Source organism: Microcebus murinus, chromosome 4 (genome assembly GCF_040939455.1).
Source record: "Microcebus murinus isolate Inina chromosome 4, M.murinus_Inina_mat1.0, whole genome shotgun sequence".
Taxonomy (NCBI): Eukaryota; Metazoa; Chordata; class Mammalia; order Primates; family Cheirogaleidae; genus Microcebus; species Microcebus murinus.
Window position 1 is genome coordinate 70,109,983 of NC_134107.1, and position 17,599 is coordinate 70,127,581.

Genomic DNA, 17,599 nt, shown 5'->3' on the forward strand with positions numbered 1-17,599 from the left:
GGCAAATAGAAGGCCACTTTCTTTCAGAGGGGGTCATTTAGTCAGTGTGATCTGAACAGACCTGCTGAGCTATTATACTTGTTTTACTCTTTTTTTCTTTGAACTTTAATGCTTTTGTTTTTAAAACACAATTCATGCTCATTGAATTAAGGTAATTGGTGGGGAGAGTTAAAAACAAAACAAATAAAAAGGTTGATAATCTCTCCCAAGTAGCCGATCTTAAGGTTAATATATAGCCTTCTATGTTTTTTCTTATTCTTTCCAAAACATTTTTTACAATTTTTTCCCATTTAAACAATATACACATATATATTTTTCTTTCTCTTTTGTAAATGAAAATGAAGTCCATGAGATCTTATATATTACTCTGCAAACTAACTTTTCTTTAACTTAATAATGTCTCATTATTTATATTCCTAGTCAGTACATAAATGTCAGATTTATTCTTCTTTAATAGCAGCATAATATCTATAATATGGGGGTACTAAATTGAACTTTTGTACTGTTGATGAGCATTCACTTTGTTTCCAGATATTTTGCTATTATAACAATTCTGTATTAGTCTTATTATTTACCTTTATACTGGTTCTTTTGTTTCTATCAGATAAATTCCTAAAGTTAGGATTTCCAGGTCAAGCATATGGCACACTTCAAATATTACCAGGTACTGACAGTTAAATTTGTAAAAAGGTATAGCACTTTGCTTCCCAGAAGTGCTGTGAGAATACTAGCTGCCAACCTGCCTTATTCCCACCTCATTTTCTTACTTTTGGGGCATTTAAATTAAAGTGACTTTTAAGCTATCCTTTAAAAAAATAATATAATAATGGCCAACAAGAATATGAAAAAATGCTTGAGATCGTCATTAATCATTATGAAAATGCAAACCAAAATCATAGTGAGATACCATGTCATATCCATTAGTAGGATGGCTACTATTAAAAAATAACAAGTGTTGGTGAGAATGTAGAGAAGTAGAAATGCTTGTGCATTCTTGGTGGGAGTGTAAAATGGTGCAACTGCCATGGAAAACTATGGTCATTATTCAAAACATTAGACATAGAACTACCATGTTGTATTAGTCCATTCTTGCACTGCTATAAAGGAATACCTGAGACTTGGGTGATTTATAAAGAAAAGAGATTTATGTGGCTCACAGTTCTGCAGGATGTACCAGATGCATTGTACCAGCATCTGTTTCTGGTAAGAGATTCAGGGAGCTTCCAATCAAGGCAGAAGGCAAAGGGGAAGCAGATATGTCACATGGTACGAGAGAAAGAGTAAGAGAGGGAGAAGGAGGAGCCAGGCTTGTTTTAACAACCAGCTTCTGTGTGAACTAAGAAAGTGAGAACACACTATCATGGGAAAGACACCAAGCCATTCACGAGGGATCTGCTCCCATGACCTGGGCCCCATATGCAACACTGGGGAACAAAGTTCAACATGAGATTTGGAGGGGCCAAATATCTAAACCATATCACATATGACCCAGAAATTCTCCTTCTCAATATGAATCCAAAAGAATTGAAAGCAGAATATCAAAGAGAGATCTGCACACTCATGTTCATAGTAGCACTATTTACAATAGCCAAGAAGTAGAAGCAACCCGAGTGCCAACACCTATCACATAATGGGAGCTCAATGATTGTATGAAATCTAATTATTTTTTATAAGCTATTTTTTTCTTATCAGAGTTTTTTTTTAAATTGTGATAAAAGAAAAAGCTTTGAACAAAATTTATCATCTTAACCATGTCTAAATGTATAGCTATTGTCCATCGATAGATGAATGGATCTCAGTGTGGGGGTGTGGACATGCTCACAGATCTCCATTCCTCAGCACCCTCCCACACTCCCCCATGGTATACATATACTGTACATGGAACTATTATCCAGTCTTAAAAAGGAAGGAAATTCTGACACATGCTACACATGGATGAATCTTGAGGACATTATGTTAAATGAAGTATGCCAGTCACAAAAGATAAATACTGTATGATTCCACTTATATGAAGTATCTAGAAAAGTCAAATTCATAGAAATGGTAGTTGCCAGGGGCTGGAGGAGGGAGAAATGGGAAGCTGTGTAATGGCTGCAGGTTTACAAGGTAAAAGAGCTCTGGAGGTTGGTTGGACAACAATGTGAATATACTTAACAGCAAATAACTATACATTTAGACATGGTTAAGATGGTAAATTTTGTTAAGAGCTTTTCTTTTACCACAATTAAAAAAAAAAAACTCTGAAAAGAAAAAAAAAAGCTTATGAAAAAAATAATTAGATTTAATTCAATCATTGAGCTCCCATTATGTGATAGGTGTTGGCACTTTCTGTATATCATTTAATCTTTATATTAACTATACAACAGCTGTTGAATCGATGTTTATTAGATGAAAAAGTGGCTATGCTGTTTTAGGAAAAAGTGAACCAGTACAGAGGACATTACTGATTTTTATTGGAGGATTCTGATACCCAGTGGCTATTGCTACCTGTAACACAAAGCCCTTCAGAGCAGGTTAAATTAACAATCATATTTTTGATGCTTCTTCTAGACTTTAATGAGAACTGATGGTAAAAGTTTCAGTTTGGCAAGAAATAATCTGAACCAGGCTTAAGGTGATTCATAACAGGAGTGACAGTGTGTTTGGAGATCAGTGATCAATGAAGCTCAACAGGGAATACTGAGACATTGTACTTAAATAGAAATAATATATTGCAGTCACATCTCTGATGACATGGTCTTCACCAAACACTCCTACTTTTTTTCCTTGCCTCCTTCAAAATGTTAGATAATCTTTTTCTCTATTTTCTTTTTTCTTGATTAGTCACAACCCCCCCTCCCCCTTTTCTGGACTTCAATTTGTATGCCTGTCTATTTTGTCTTGTAAAATCCTTGTAGCAACTTGTAGACTGATTACTGACAGTTGAGAGGCTGGAATAAAAGGAAAGAAACATTCAGAATAGGAAATGCATTTGAGATTATTCTTCAGATGAGTTAAATTAGCCTCAAAGGGAATTAATGGCTTTGAAGGCTGAAGTTGTTAATTGGAAAAAAGTTATAATCCTGCTGAATTAAACCAGGATTGAAGATGAAAGGTCCTAGACCCATAAATTGTTTGAGAGCTGGAGTCTTACCGTGCTTTTACAGTGATCATGTCTTTTAGTATATTTCAAAGAGTAGTGAACGAAAACAGAAGTTTTCTGTTTAATGTAACATAAAGGAACTGGGGCTCCCAAGGTTGCTGCATGCCCTTCCAAGTAGTATGAATGGAGTCACACTGTCTTTTTCTCTTTAGGCACTTGGCAGACAGAACTGCTGAGCTGGAGCGAGTGAACAGAATCAACCACGGCTTACAGGAGGACTGGGAAAGGAGTGCTGCGATGAAGAAGCAGCGGGACATGGAGGAAAAGGCTTTTGAGAGGTAATGGCCAAAGTTCCCTGGTGTTTCTTGTATACTTTCCTCAAATACTGGGGTGCAGATAGGTTTCAAGTGCTAACTGCAGTTGATTAGTAATGGCTGCCTAGAGAACTTTGTGGAGAAAGCAATTCTGTGTTCAGTGGGAACTACTGATGGGATTGATTAGAAATGTCTGTTGTATGCTATGTATTTACCAACCCTGCCCTAATCTTTGTCTCTGTTTAGGGTAGGTTTTTTTTTCTTTATGTAGACGATGGGGATTCTCTTTGGAAATAATTATTTGGAAGTAGGGAGAGTGAGTTTCTGATCTGAACACTTCCAAGCCTTAAAGAATGGTCATTGAGAGCAGGGTCAAACGGTCGTGGGTAAGATGGGCAGTTGGAAAAGTGAGATGCTCATTATGGAACCAATCAAGAACATCTTTCTGAAACTTATTGTTATATCCCTGCCCCTTCTCCTCAGCTATGTGTTTATAATCTGGAGTTAGGGAATTTAGGTTTTGGTCCTGGCTTTGATAATTCACACTAACTTTGGAGAGGAAGCTAATCTTTTTGTCTTATTTTTCTTATTTGTAAAATGGGAAAGTAAACACTTGCATGACCAAGCTAACTTGGGAATTTTAGGGGTTAAATAGAGATAGGAAAGTATTACACTTTGCAAAAATTCAAATACTTTACAAATGTAAGGTATGATTTCAAAGAATGTTAAAAATTTGATGAATGAGGCTGGGTGCTTGGCTCATACCTGTAATCCTAGCACTTTGGGAGGCTGAGGTGGGAGGATCGCTTGAGGTCAAGAGTTTGAGACCAGCCTGAGCAAAACCAAGAGCGAGACTCCGTCTCTACAAAAAATTAGAAAAATTAGCTGGGAGTGGTGGCACGTGCCTTGTTCCAGCCACATGGAAGGCTGAGGCAGGAGGATGGCTTAAGCCCAGGAGCTTGAGGTTGCAATGAGCTATGATGACACCACTGCACTCTAGCCCAGGTGACAGAGTAAGACCCTGTCTCAAAAAAATTTTTTTTTCTGATGAATGAGACCAAGTCTATACAATCAAATTATTAAAATGTGAATATACCAAAATAATAGCTTAAATTGCCAATTATCAGCTCATTTTTATCATGGATAAAATTTGTTATAATGGATCTTGATTTGTAACTCTCATTTTCCTTTTAGGTTTTCTTGTAAGACATCTTACCTGTTTTTCTAATGGGTAGAACCCATATTTTGTGACAATGAAAGTATGAGGGATGACATGGAAAATAGGTTCCAAAGGAGAAGTGGGGTCATTTGGCCTAGAGAAGAGGAAGAGAAAGGGGAATTGGGGATTTCAAGCCATTTTCTCAGTATTGTGGGAAAGCAGATAAAAGGTAGTGAGATTAATGCCAGGGAGATTTTAGTTGGATTTAGGAAGTGTGCCTGGCCAATATGGTGACAAGGGATAGGGGAGACACAAGAAATAATCTTAAAGGGCAGGCTAACCAATCTGCTTCAGGGGCACAGTGGAGCAGACCTGTTGCCTGGGGGTAGGCTAGTAGTGGGCAGGGACTCAAACAGGCAGCAGGTAGGAAGAAGGAATTAGTTGGCAAAATGCAAAAGCAAAAACAAGTTTCACATGTATGCAGTTAGCACATGATACTCTGTCCCATTACCACGGGAAGCCAGGTAGGTCTTTCCCTGCTCACTTCCAAGGCTGTGTATTCTTTCTTTTTTTATTTTATTTTTTTTATTTTTATTTTTTTTGTTTTTGAGACAGAGTCTTGCTTTGTTGTCCAGGCTAGAGTGAGTGCTGTGGCGTCAGCCTAGCTCACAGCAACCTCACACTCCTGGGCTCGAGGGATCCTTCTGCCTCAGCCTCCCGAGTAGCTGGGACTACAGGCATGCGCCACCATGCTCGGCTAATTTTTTTTTATATACATATCAGTTGGCCAATTAATTTCTTTCTATTTATAGTAGAGACGGGGTCTCGCTCTTGCTCAGGCTGGTTTCGAACTCCTGACCTTGAGCAATCCGCCCGCCTCAGCCTCCCAGAGAGCTAGATTACAGGCGTGAGCCACCGCGCCCGGCCTCTTTCTTTTTTTAAAGACTGCTGTGGATACTTCTTTCTTCTTCCTCTTTCTTTTTTCTTCCTTCCTTTCCTTTCTTTCCTTTCTTCCTCTCTTCTCCTCTCCTCCCCCTCCTCTCTTCTCCCCATCCCATCCCCTCCTCCCCTCTTCCCCCCTCCTCCCCCTCCTCTCCTCCCCTCCCCCCTCCTTTCCTCTCCTCCCCCTCCTCTCCTCTCCTCCCCCTCCTCTCCTCTCCTCCCCCTCCCCTCCTCCCCTCCCCTCTTCCCCCTCCTCCCCTCTTCTCTCCTCCCCCTCCTCCCCTCCCCCTCCCTCCCCTCCCCTCCCCTCCCCCCTGCCCCCTCCCCCTCCTCCCCTCCCCCTCCCCTCCCCTCTCCTCTTTTCAATTCCACCCATGTAGAAATTTTGATGGGGTAAGAGAGCACACCAGGGACTGCCTTGCGTAACCAAGAAAAATTATCAGAGGGGGAAATCAGTCACTGCTGCACCTTCATCTCTGCTTAGAGTCACTTTTGTCACTCTTGGTCTCCACTCCCTGTCCTTAACTCTCCTGAGGCTTCTGGCCTCCTGGGACTTTTCATTGCGAATCTAAACTCCCTGCTGGTGTTAACTGTCCGTCCACCAGCAGCCTAATGGCCTGATTTCCCTCTCAAACACTGTCTCGGGGGATTGAGGTCGCCCACACGGCAAAGCTTGGGGCTGTGCGACCCTGGGCAAGTTCTGTGCTCTCTCTGGGCTTGGGCGGGCGTGGCTGGGGGCGCAGGGACAGGGTGTTGTGAAGGCACAAGTCCCGGCCTTTTACTTAGTGGAGGACGAAGAGACAGCGGAGGTTTGGAGGCAGGAGATGCCAGGGCGGGGTAGCTGCCCGGGGAGCAGGGAAAGCAGGTGAGTGTAAGCGCCTTGCCAGCAGGGACCAGGTGTTACTTTTCTTTTGTAACCGCACAGGCTTCCAAGCCGGGCCATCAGGGACTCGGCACACCTGCCGATGACTGCTCTTCCTCTCCTCTCCTCAGGGCCTCGGACAAGCTGTTCCTCCTGGACCAGTGCGAGAAATACCGGCGCTGCAAGCAGTGCCAGAGGCGCACCTCCAACGAGGGCGAGAGCAACCTGTGGCCCCCGAACAAGTTCCTGCGTGGCTCCCAGTTGCTCGTGTAAAACTCAAAAGTTTGGACCTGCGTTTCCTGGGGAAGTTTTTTTTTTTTTTTAATTTATTAATCTTTTACATGTTTTGGTGTTTGTGAAACTGCTTATTTGTACTCAGAGAAAAAAAAGTCATTGTTCGGTTCTGTGCTTTCAGTAGATAGCTTTTTCACCCTTATTGGATTTAAGTCGGCAGGGTCTCCCCTCTTGCCTTTCTCCCTCCCTCGCTTCCTCCCCCAGCTTGTCTCCGATGGCAGTGAAGGTATCTGAATGGTCCTGAGGGCTAGAACCCCCTGCCGCAGGGGCTGGAGACTGGCCCCAGCTTCATTCTGGCTACTGGGGTGCTGCTGATCTGGCCCTGCCACGCCCTCTGATTTTGTGTGCAAAACTCCATCTTGTTTTCATCTATGATGAATAATATCATAATAAATATTTTCTAAGCACCTGACTGTGTATGACAATTCATAATGGTACATTTTACCCCCTTCCCCAACTCTAGACTTGTCCAGAGGCCTGTATGTGTGGACCTCACAGAGGAAGATGAGGCTGTTTACCGCAGGAGGGTCAGAGCAATGCTTCCTGAAGTTTCTAACTGACACACCAGGGACTTTATTGGGGCATCAGCGGATATCGTTCCTTTGGTGGCTTCCTAATCAACCATTCCATTGTCCAGCCATTTCTAACCCCCATCACATGTTTACTTTGGGAATCAGTGTGCACTGTGAGGGGAGTCTGCTTGGCTCGGTAGGTGCCACCTCCTCTCACTGCTTCACTTGCATCCATTCTTGAGCTGTTGAAGAGGACTTCCCTGTCACTTAAGGTATGGCTGCTCTCAACCAAAAACTTTCTTCATTCATCTCCACCCTTTACCTCCTCTCCCTGCCCTATCTGACCACTTCAGATAAAACAAAGTAGAGTGAAGCCTAGATTTCTAAAATTCAAAAGCTAGGAAGAAAGTCTTTTAGACTATTTGCTTTCTGACTGCCACACCTCTCCTTTAGAAAATGAGCGAGGGTATACGTTTGTGAATAGGTAAAACATTTGTTTGCCTGACTGAAAATACAAAATGGAAATGTATGGAGCCCTGAATAGTTATGGGGAAAATATTCACTTAAGCTGGTATTTCACAAATTTTGTTGCTAATGTTGTCCTTTTCTATTGAAACAAGCATACCTGCTGATGATTGCAGTTCTTTGGAACCTCTTCAACCTTTCTACATTTTTGTGCCTCCTTCCATTTCCTCAGAAAATTACTCCACAGAGGGCCAATCTTCATCAAAATAATAGCCTTTCCCCAGGACTGTCTGACCTGCCTGAATCCACACCTGCTGCATGCTTGGAGTCTTTCTCTTTCTCTAATGTATAATATATTACTATAACAGTGTTGTATTAATATTTAACAAATATAGACTACCATGCTGAAGTAAAAAAGTAAGGCAATTTTGATATGTTTGAGTGAACAGATTTAACTTTGTCAGCTTTTTTTTTAACTGGAGGAACTGAATTTAAGATTTACTATCATGGGTAGCAATACTGACTCTAAAAATATTTTTTAAATTATATTTTGATAAATTATATATTGGTGTACAAAGTGATATGATTTTTGAATATAATGTGGAATGATTAAATCAAGATAATTAACATATCCAGCTCCTCAAATATTTAATATTTTTGTGATGAGAACATTTAAAATTTATTTTCTTAGCTATAATTGAAATGTTCAATACTCAATTATTAGCCATAGTCACCACACTGTGCAATAGATCTCAAAAAAATCAAACCTATTCCTCTAGTTTAACTGAGGCTTTGTACTCTTTGACTATCATCTCACCATTCCTTCTACCCCCAGCCTATGGTAGCTATCATTCTACTCTCTGCTTCTATGAGTTCCATTCTTTTAGATTCCACACACAAGTGAAAATTAGTCTTTCTATGTTTGGTATATTTCACTTAGCATAATGTTCTCCAATTCCATCCATGTGTCCTTTGTTCTACTTTTTACTTCTGTAAATCAATTTTACTTCTGAGATCAATTTTTTTTTTTAGCTTCTCTATATAAGTGAGAACATCTGTTGTTTAACTTTTCCTGGCTTATTTCATTTAATGTAGTGTCCTCCAGTTCCATCCATGTTGCTGTGAATGACAGGATTTTGTTCTTTTTTATGGTTGAATATTATTCCCTTGTGTGTACATACCTCGTTTTCTTTATTCTTTCATCTATCGTTGGATTCTTGGGTTTATTCCATATCTTGGCTATTGTGAATATTGCTGCAATGAACATGAGGATCCAGACATCTCTTCAAGATATTGATTTCAAATCTTTTGGGCAAATACCCAGAAGTGGAATTGATGGATCACATAGTAATTCTATCTTTACTGTTTTGAGGAATCTCTATACAGTTTTCCATAATGGCTGTACTAATTTACATTCCCACCAAGAATATATAAGGGTTCTTTCTTCCACATCATTGCCCAACACTTATCTTTTGACTTTTTGATAATAACCATTCTAACAGGTATGCAGTGATCTCTCATTGTAGTTTTATTAATAATTTGTATCTTTCTAATGATTGGTGATGTTGAGCATTTTTTCATGTATCTGTCAGCATTATGTCTTCTTCTAAAAAATGTCTATTCAGGTTCCTTGCCCTTTTCTTAATTGATTATTTGTTTCCTTTCTATAAAGTTGTTTGAGTACCTTATATATTTTGGATATTAATCCCTTATTAAATGTATGACTTGTAAATATTTTCTCCCAATATGGAGGTTGTCTCTTTACTCTGTTAATTGCTCTCTTTGTTGTGGATAAATTTTTGTAATCTCATTGTCTGTTTTTGCTTTTGTTGCTCGCACTTTGGGGATCAAATGTAAAAAGTCATTGCCCAGACCAATGTTTTATAGTTTTCTCCCTATGGTTTCTCCTAGTAGTTTTACAGTTTCAGGACTTATGTCTTTAATCCATTGTGATGTGATTTTTGTACATTGTATGAGATAAGTGTTCAATTTCACTCTGTGTCTTTTTATTGGAGAATTTAATCCATTTACATTGAAGGTAATTATTGATAGGTAAAGACTACTGCCATTTTGTTCATTGTTTTCTGGTTTTATGGATAGTTTTGTATTCCTCACTTGCTTTCCTTTGTGGTTTGATAGTTTTCTGTAGTGGTATGTTTTGAATCCTTTAAATTTTTGTTTTTGTGTCTTCTATAGATTTTTGCTTTATGGTTATCATGAGGCTTACATAGAACATCTTACATTTATAATAGTTTACTTCAAGCTGATAACAGCTTAACTTTGATTACATACAACTACTTTATACTTTTACTCCCCTTGCTCCACATTTTATGTTTTTGATATCTGAATTTACATCATTTTATAATATGTGTCTCTTGATAATTTATTTTAGCCATAGTTATTAATAATTTTGTCATTTAGGCTCTATACTAAGGCTAAAGGGTGTATACTAAGGATAAAATTACTTACCTCCATGACAGTCCTAGAGTATTCTCAATATTGCCTTGTATTACTTATACCATTGGTTTTGTGCTTTTGTAAGCTTTATGTCATTAATAAGAAGACATTTGTTTCAGTTTACAGAGCTTCCTTTAGCAATTCCTGTAAGCTAGGCCTAGTGGTGGTGAACTCACTTAGCTTTTGTTTTTCTGGGAAAGTTTTTATTTCTCTCTGATTTCTTGGGAAGTAGTTCATAACCTGAAAAACATATATATTTCTCTCTGATCTGAAAGACAGATTTTCTGGGTATACTGTTCTTAGTGTTTTTTTCCTTTGCACTTTGATATCACCCTACCCTTTCCTAGTCTACAGGGCTTCTGCTGAGAAGTTAGGTGATAGTCATATTGGGATTCTTTTGTATGTGATGTATTTCTTATCTCTTGCTGCCTTCAGAATATTTTCTTTGTCTTTAATTTTTGATAGTTTTATTATTATGTATCATGGTAAACTCCTTTTTGGGTTGAACTTGACTGGACACCTCTATGCTTCCTATACCTGGATGTTGATTTCTTTCCTCAGATTAAAGAAGTCTTCATCCATTATTTCTTTAAATATGCTTCTGGCCCTTTTTCTCTTTCTTCTCCTTTTGGAATTCCTATTATACATTAGTTAGGTCTCTTGATGGTATCCCATAAGTCCCACAGGATTTCTTCTTTTTTGTTCTTTTTGCCCCCCCAATTAGGTAATTTCATATGTTCTGTTTTTGAGCTCACTGATTATTTATTAAGCTTCATTGAGCCAGCTACTGAAGCTTTCTGTGCATTTTTCAGTTCAGTCATTGTCTTCTTCATTTCTAGGATTTATATTTTTTTATGTGTATTTCTTTGTCAAACTTCTCATTTTGTTTGTGTATTGTTTTCCAAATTTCATTCATTTTTTATTCATATATTCTTGACATTCACTGAACTTTTAAAAGAGGATTATTCTGAAATCCTTTTCTGTTATTGCATAAATCTCCCTTTCTTTATAGTCCATTGTTGGAGCTTTGTTAGTTTCTTTTGGGGGTTTCATGATTTCCTAAGTCTTTGTGATCTTTGCATCCTTGCATTGGCATTTGTGCACTTGTGAAAAAAGCTACCTTTTGGGAATTTTACAGATGTTCTTTGGTAGGGATATACCTTCACTGTTTAGTCAAGCCTATGATTCTGGGTGGGTCAGCTAGTAATGACCCTGGGTAGGCAGAGCTTGCTTTTAGGTTCCCTAGATTGCTGGGCTGCTTACTTTGCTTTGAATTTGGATGGGGCAGCTGGCTAGGCTCTTCTATCTGGCAAGGCCTCTAGCTGAACTCTGCAATTAGGTTGAGATGCTGGATCAACACTTCAATTGCCTTTGAACCAACTGGGCCACAGGGTGTATTTGCTAGCCAGCTGTTACCACTATTTGAATTCAGAAGTTGGATAGGGTTGCAGAAGGGGCCCTGAGATTAAGTGGACTTGGATGAATGGACCAAATCTACACTCAGTAGAAAGGTACTGTTAAGATTTACTTCTCTCCCTGGGTTGGATCTGGGGTGGGCTTTGAGACCATAGTGAATATGAGTTAACTTCTAAGCATGGCAAAACTAGTGCATGGGTTTTTTCCTGTATGTTTTGTTTTGTTTTTGTGGAAATTTGCTGCTTTGTGGAAATTTACTATGGTAGTTCTTTCCCTTCATGATTGAGTACCTGGTGTAAGGTCTGAGGCTGGGCCTGGAGGATGGCCATCTAGGAATTCGAGCTAGTTAGCACTTTCCACTTCTTCTGGACTGACCAGCTCAGTTTTGCAGGTGGGCTATGCGGTTAGCTGGTACCTCTGATTGAGTGCCACTGATGGCAGATACACTGAGTTATCACCAACATCTGTGCACTGTTCTCTGTGGGCTTCACCACCTTGCTTTGTTTCTACCTGACCCCAGGTGGTCTAGATGTGCAGTTTCTCCCCATGATCCCCATTCCCTGTGAGGTGAGAATGGAGTATAGGGAAGCTGGATCTCTGCCTCCTTGGTTCTCTTTCCCACTGTAGGAACCGTGGGCCCTGGGGAATCCTGTTTGTGTGGTGCTGTGCTGATTTGAGGGAAGAGGAGGGGTGACATGGTCAAAGCAAGACCATTTTCCTATCCTTTAATATGGACTTTTATTCAGTTCCATGGTACATTTAGGTGATTCAGGCTTATTCCCACACTTTGGAATTTTCAACAAAGTATTTTTGTCTGTGGATAGTTGCTAGTTGATCTTTCTGTGCAGGGGTGGGAGTGAAGCCTAGGACCTCCCATTCCGCCAACTTGTTGATGTTACTTTTCTCTGTATTGACTCTATGTGTCAAGCACCAAGCTAATTTTTGGTGATCTGGAGATTAAGACCTCATCGGTCCCTGCCTGCCTTCAGAGTGCTTACTGTCTAGTGCAGAAGTGAGATGTGACTAGAAAAATTGCTGTATAACAAGGTGAAGACCTAATAGCACTATGCATTTGTTGTTACCTTGTGGTAAGTTGAGCCTATCATGGCTTTTGGAGCAGATGAGGCCTGAGCTGAATTTTAAGGATAAATTAGAAGGATAAATTTAAGGATAAATTGGAAATAGCCAGGTGAAGAGTGACAGGGTCGTGGCAAGTGATGTCAGGACCATGTGTTCCAGTCTATCAAAGTTAAGATGGAGCCATGGCTATGTGAGTTAGCTGGATAAAACCTACTGTCTTTTATCATTCATTTTAAGAATCAAAATTTATGATAGTCCTTTACCAAACAGCTGATTTCATACAATAAATAATAGACTGTCTTTTTCAGAGCAAGTCTTCATCATTTTGATCTTCTTTACTTATGCTGTTATTAATCTTTTATTAGTCTATTATTAGTAAGCACAGGCTTACTTAGAGCATCTTTTTCTAAATCTTTTTTAGAGCATCCTTTTCTAAATCAATTTGAATTATTATCATGAAGCCTGTCATTCCCAGAGCTATGCCACTGTCAGACCAGTTTAATGTATCAGAGAATTCCCTGGTTCAGTGATTTTTAATGTTTTTGATAGTCATGGACTCTCTTGAGAATCTAATGAAAAATATGTACCTTTTTTCCTAAAAATAGGTACATATTACCATGCAACGTTTTTCATGCAATCAATTACAGGTTTCCTAGATCCTCTGGACTATAGGTTAAGGAAATCCTTCCTTTACCATTTCTTACAAGCTTAGGCTATTAAAAATGATAGAAGTGAATGATTTAATATGCTTTTGAAAATTTCCTTTCATTGGCTGGGTGTGGTGGCTCATGCCTGTAATCCTAGCACTTTGGGAGGCTGAGGTGGGAGGATCACTTGAGGTTGGGAATTTGAGACCAGCCTCAGCAAGAATGAGACCCTGTCTCTACTAAAAATAGAAAGAAATTAGCCAAATAACTAAAAATTAGCTGGGCATTGTGGTGTGCATGGCTGTAGTCCCAGCTACTTGGGAGGCTGAAGCAGGAGGATGGCTTGAGCCCAGGAGTTTGAGGTTGCTATGAGCTAGGCGGACACCATGACACTGTAACCCTGGCAACAGAGCAGGACTATCTCAAAAAAGAAAAAAGAGGCCGGGCGCTGTGGCTCACGCCTGTAATCCTAGCTCTTGGGAGGCCGAGGCGGGCGGATTGCTCAAGGTCAGGAGTTCAAAACCAGCCTGAGCAAGAGCGAGACCCCGTCTCTACTATAAATAGAAAGAAATTAATTGGCCAACTGATATATATATATATAAAATTAGCCAGGCATAGTGGCGCATGCCTGTAGTCCCAGCTACTCGGGAGGCTGAGGCAGAAGGATCACTCTAGCCCAGGAGTTTGAGGTTGCTGTGAGCTAGGCTGACGCCACGGCACTCACTCTAGCCTGGACAACAAAGCGAGACTCTGTCTCAAAAAAAAAAAAAAAAAAAAAAAAAAGAAAAAAGAAAAAAAAAATTTCCTTTCAGGTCTAGAGAACTATGTCCATTTTTGTCTTCCTCTGTTTGATTCTTCTAAAGAAGAATGAGATGAGAGTTATAATGGCTATTAGAAAGCACAATATCCAGTGCTTTTCAAATTTTTTGAGTAAGACTCAGTAAAAGAAATAGATTTTACACTGCAATGCAGGACCCATGCCTATATATATAAAAGTTTTACACAGCTGTATTTAACCCATCACCTGTAATGCATTCTAATATTTTCTATTTTATTTTATTAAAAAATTCTAGACTGAACAAAATAGATTTCACAATCCACTAATGTAAATAGATAATTTCCAGTTTGAAAAACATAGTTTTAATCTAATTCTTCCTCTACTATGTTCACATAGTACTGCTAGCCAGGTGTATCCTGTCTTAATCTATTATTTTTGTGGGTAGCAGAGGAAGAAGTGGGGCCTATGCACAGGGCACCTTGAACAGCCGTGCAGATCAGCTCTGTACAAAGGCTCCCAGCCCCCAGTTTCTATCACTGCTGTAACAAATTACCACAAACCCAATTGCTTAAAGCAACAGAAATTTATTCTTTTACAGTTCTGTAGATCAGGAGTCTGAAATCAGTTTTACTGGGCTAAAGTCAAGATGTCATCAGGGCTGGTTCTTCCTGAAAGCTCTGAAGGGGGAGAATCCTTGTCCTTGCATTTTCCAACTTTTAGAGCCATTCTTTGTACTTCTTGGGTCAGGGCTCCTTCCTCCATCTTCAAAGTCAGCAGCATAGCATCCTCAGAACTCTCTCTGTCTCTGTCAACACATTGCCTTCTCCTCTACTCCAAATTTCCTTCTGCCTCCCTTTTATGAGAGCACTTGTGATGACATTGAGGGACCACTCAGATAATCCAGAATAATCCTTAATCTCATCTGCAAAGTCCCTTTTGCCATAAATATAACAGGTTCCAGGGATTAGAATCTGGATATCTTTAGGACCATTATTCAGCCTACCACAGGGTGAGTGGTATAAAAAATTTAGCCCCCAATCTACTCATTAAACTCTGCATCAGAGATCCACAGTAGACCAGAAGCTGGTGGCAATCTTTTCTTTGGGCCTTAGCTACATAGATGTACCTGTGTGCTTTTTTTTTTGTTTGTTTGGTTTTGCAGGATTCGGGAAGGATATGAGATGGAGAAGGAAGGACACTGAACAATTCAAACTTATTATAGTTTCTTTATTGTTAGGTTTTGATACCAGCATAATACTGACCTCATAAAATGAGTTGAGAAGTATTCTCAATTATTCTACTTTCTGGAAGAAATTGTGTAGAAATGGTGTTGTGTAGAATTCCTTCCTTAAATGTTTGGTAGAATTCACTAATGAAACCATTCATGCCTGAGTTTCCTTTGCTGAGAGGTTTTAAACTATGGATTCCATTTTTCTTGGTTCTTCTTTGTATGTTGAGTAATTCTGTATTATATTCTGGACATTCTGAATATTATGTGTGAAACTCTGAGTCGTGTTAATATCCTTGGGAGAATATTGGATTTTAATTTGTTTTTGTTTTAGCAGGCAAAATCTTGAGTTTCAGACCTTTTATGCTTTTCTGACAACAGGGACCCCTTTTCTTCGTTCTGCTGGCCACTAGATTTTCCCTAATGTTCTTTTTCTGTTCCAAGATCCCATCCAGTATACTACATTGCATTTAGTTGTCATGTCTCTTTAGCCTTCTCTGGTCTGTATTCTAGGTCATATTCCTATCATTATTTGAATAATTCCTTACTTTCTGTCATAACAGGATGTTCCAGGCTATCCTTATACTTTTCCTGCCCTACCTCTGGAATCAGCCATTACTCCAAGGAGCCTCAGTTCCTTTTAATGGAGAATGATATTTAGAAAACCATGATCTGGTCACTCGTTGAGCTCATTACTATTTGGTTCTCTCTGCTCTCTATAGATGAAGCTAGGGAACACACACACACACACACACACACACACACACACACACACACACATCCATGTTTCCATTACTACCTTTCTATATTGAAAATGATGAGTTCACACCAATACCACAATTCCAATCCCAAACACTAGAATTCATTTAACTTTTCAACTTTCCATATTTGTAATTCCTGTCTCTGACAATATCCAATTCTCATTATCCTCAATGTATTACTGGATGAACCCTTATGCAATTTCTGATCACTATTGCTGTCCCCATGTGCACACTCTCCCCAGTATGCTTGGGCTCTGACTGCCTGGACCAGGCTGCTACTACCACTCCCACTGTTGCTTAAATGCCCTTCTTACCTCCTGTAGACTGAGACTTCTGTGCTGCTGCTTCTGCATCCCACCTCCTGCACAGGCAACTACCCTGCTGAGCTCCATCTAGTGGACTGAATTATTAAAGAAGAAATAAAAGGAAGGAAGGAAGGAAGAAGTGGAAGAGTGAAGAGATAAGAAAGAGAAAGGAAGAAAAGAAGAGGAAATAAGGAAGAAATAGGGCTTTATTGCTGTGGACCATGCCTAGGCTAGGAAACAAAGTCTACATATTTTAGAAAATTCTAATAGCTATTCTAGAAGAAACTTGAGAACAAGGAATAATATCTTCAAGGGACTGAGAGAAATAAATGCCAAGGTACAATTGTGTACCCAGCAAAACTATTTAGGAATGAAGGCCAAATAAAAAGATTTTAGGAATAAGGACAGAAAAAAAAAAAAAACAACCCAGAAAGAGCAAAATATAATTTACCAACAATAAGGGAAATGCATTCAAAAGTGACAGAATGCATATTTTCAAGCATGTATAAAACATTAAGTTGATCATATACTTAGAATTAAAGGATTCTCCAAGAGATGCTTCTGGATAAAGGAAAATAACCTCAGAAAGAAGCATGGCGATCCAACAAGGAAAAATGAGCAAAAGAAATCAGTAATTTGTTGGATAAATTCAAACAAACATTGATTTTATAAGCAATATCTAACTTATGGCATTAAAAATTAAAATGCTTAAGCAACATTAATAGTTAAAGCATACTGAGTTCCTTCAAGAGGTAGAAAAAGATTCTGAACTATATTTGACTTTTTCTAAGATACTTAAGCACTAAACTGAAATGGGGTGTATAATAGACCATGGGTATTAGAGAGGTAGACTCCAAAGCTAGAATTCCAGGATTCAAACCTTAGCCCATTTACTAGCTGTGTGACCTTGCTCAAATTACTTAACCTTTCTGTGCCTAGGTTTTTAAAATGAGGATAGTGGAAATCATACTAGTATATAATCATAGGGTTGTTGTATTACATTTATGTAAACACAAAGAAGGGTTAGCCACAATGCAACTTCCAAAACAGTAAAGGGAAAATATGAAGTAGGAATAAGGCAAAGCCTTAATCCAAAAGAAATCAAGAAAGGATTAAAAAAAAATTAGAAATATGGGCCAAACAGCACAAAATAAGAGAGGCAAAATGCTTAAGTTTTTCAGCTAAAAAACAAAGTTTGTCAGGCTGGATTTGTAGCCACCCAGTCTTTTCTGGCTGTGCTTTGTTGATAACAGAGTGTTCAGTTATTTTGCAGGTACAGAGCTAAAACTTTACAAGT

The 17,599-nt window shown here is 39.1% G+C and overlaps 1 protein-coding gene across 1 annotated transcript in view; it reads left to right on the forward strand.

The window, feature by feature from the left end:
• Window positions 1–7,060, forward strand: part of CCDC81 (coiled-coil domain containing 81) — a 59,906-nt gene extending 52,846 nt beyond the window's left edge. Inside the window, exons 14-15 of the mRNA XM_012738719.2 lie at window positions 3,295–3,420; window positions 6,491–7,060. Coding sequence (XP_012594173.2) covers window positions 3,295–3,420; window positions 6,491–6,632 — 268 coding nt within the window. The 3' untranslated portion in view covers window positions 6,633–7,060. The remainder of the gene's footprint in view (window positions 1–3,294; window positions 3,421–6,490) is intronic.
• The last annotated feature ends 10,539 nt before the right edge of the window (window positions 7,061–17,599 follow it).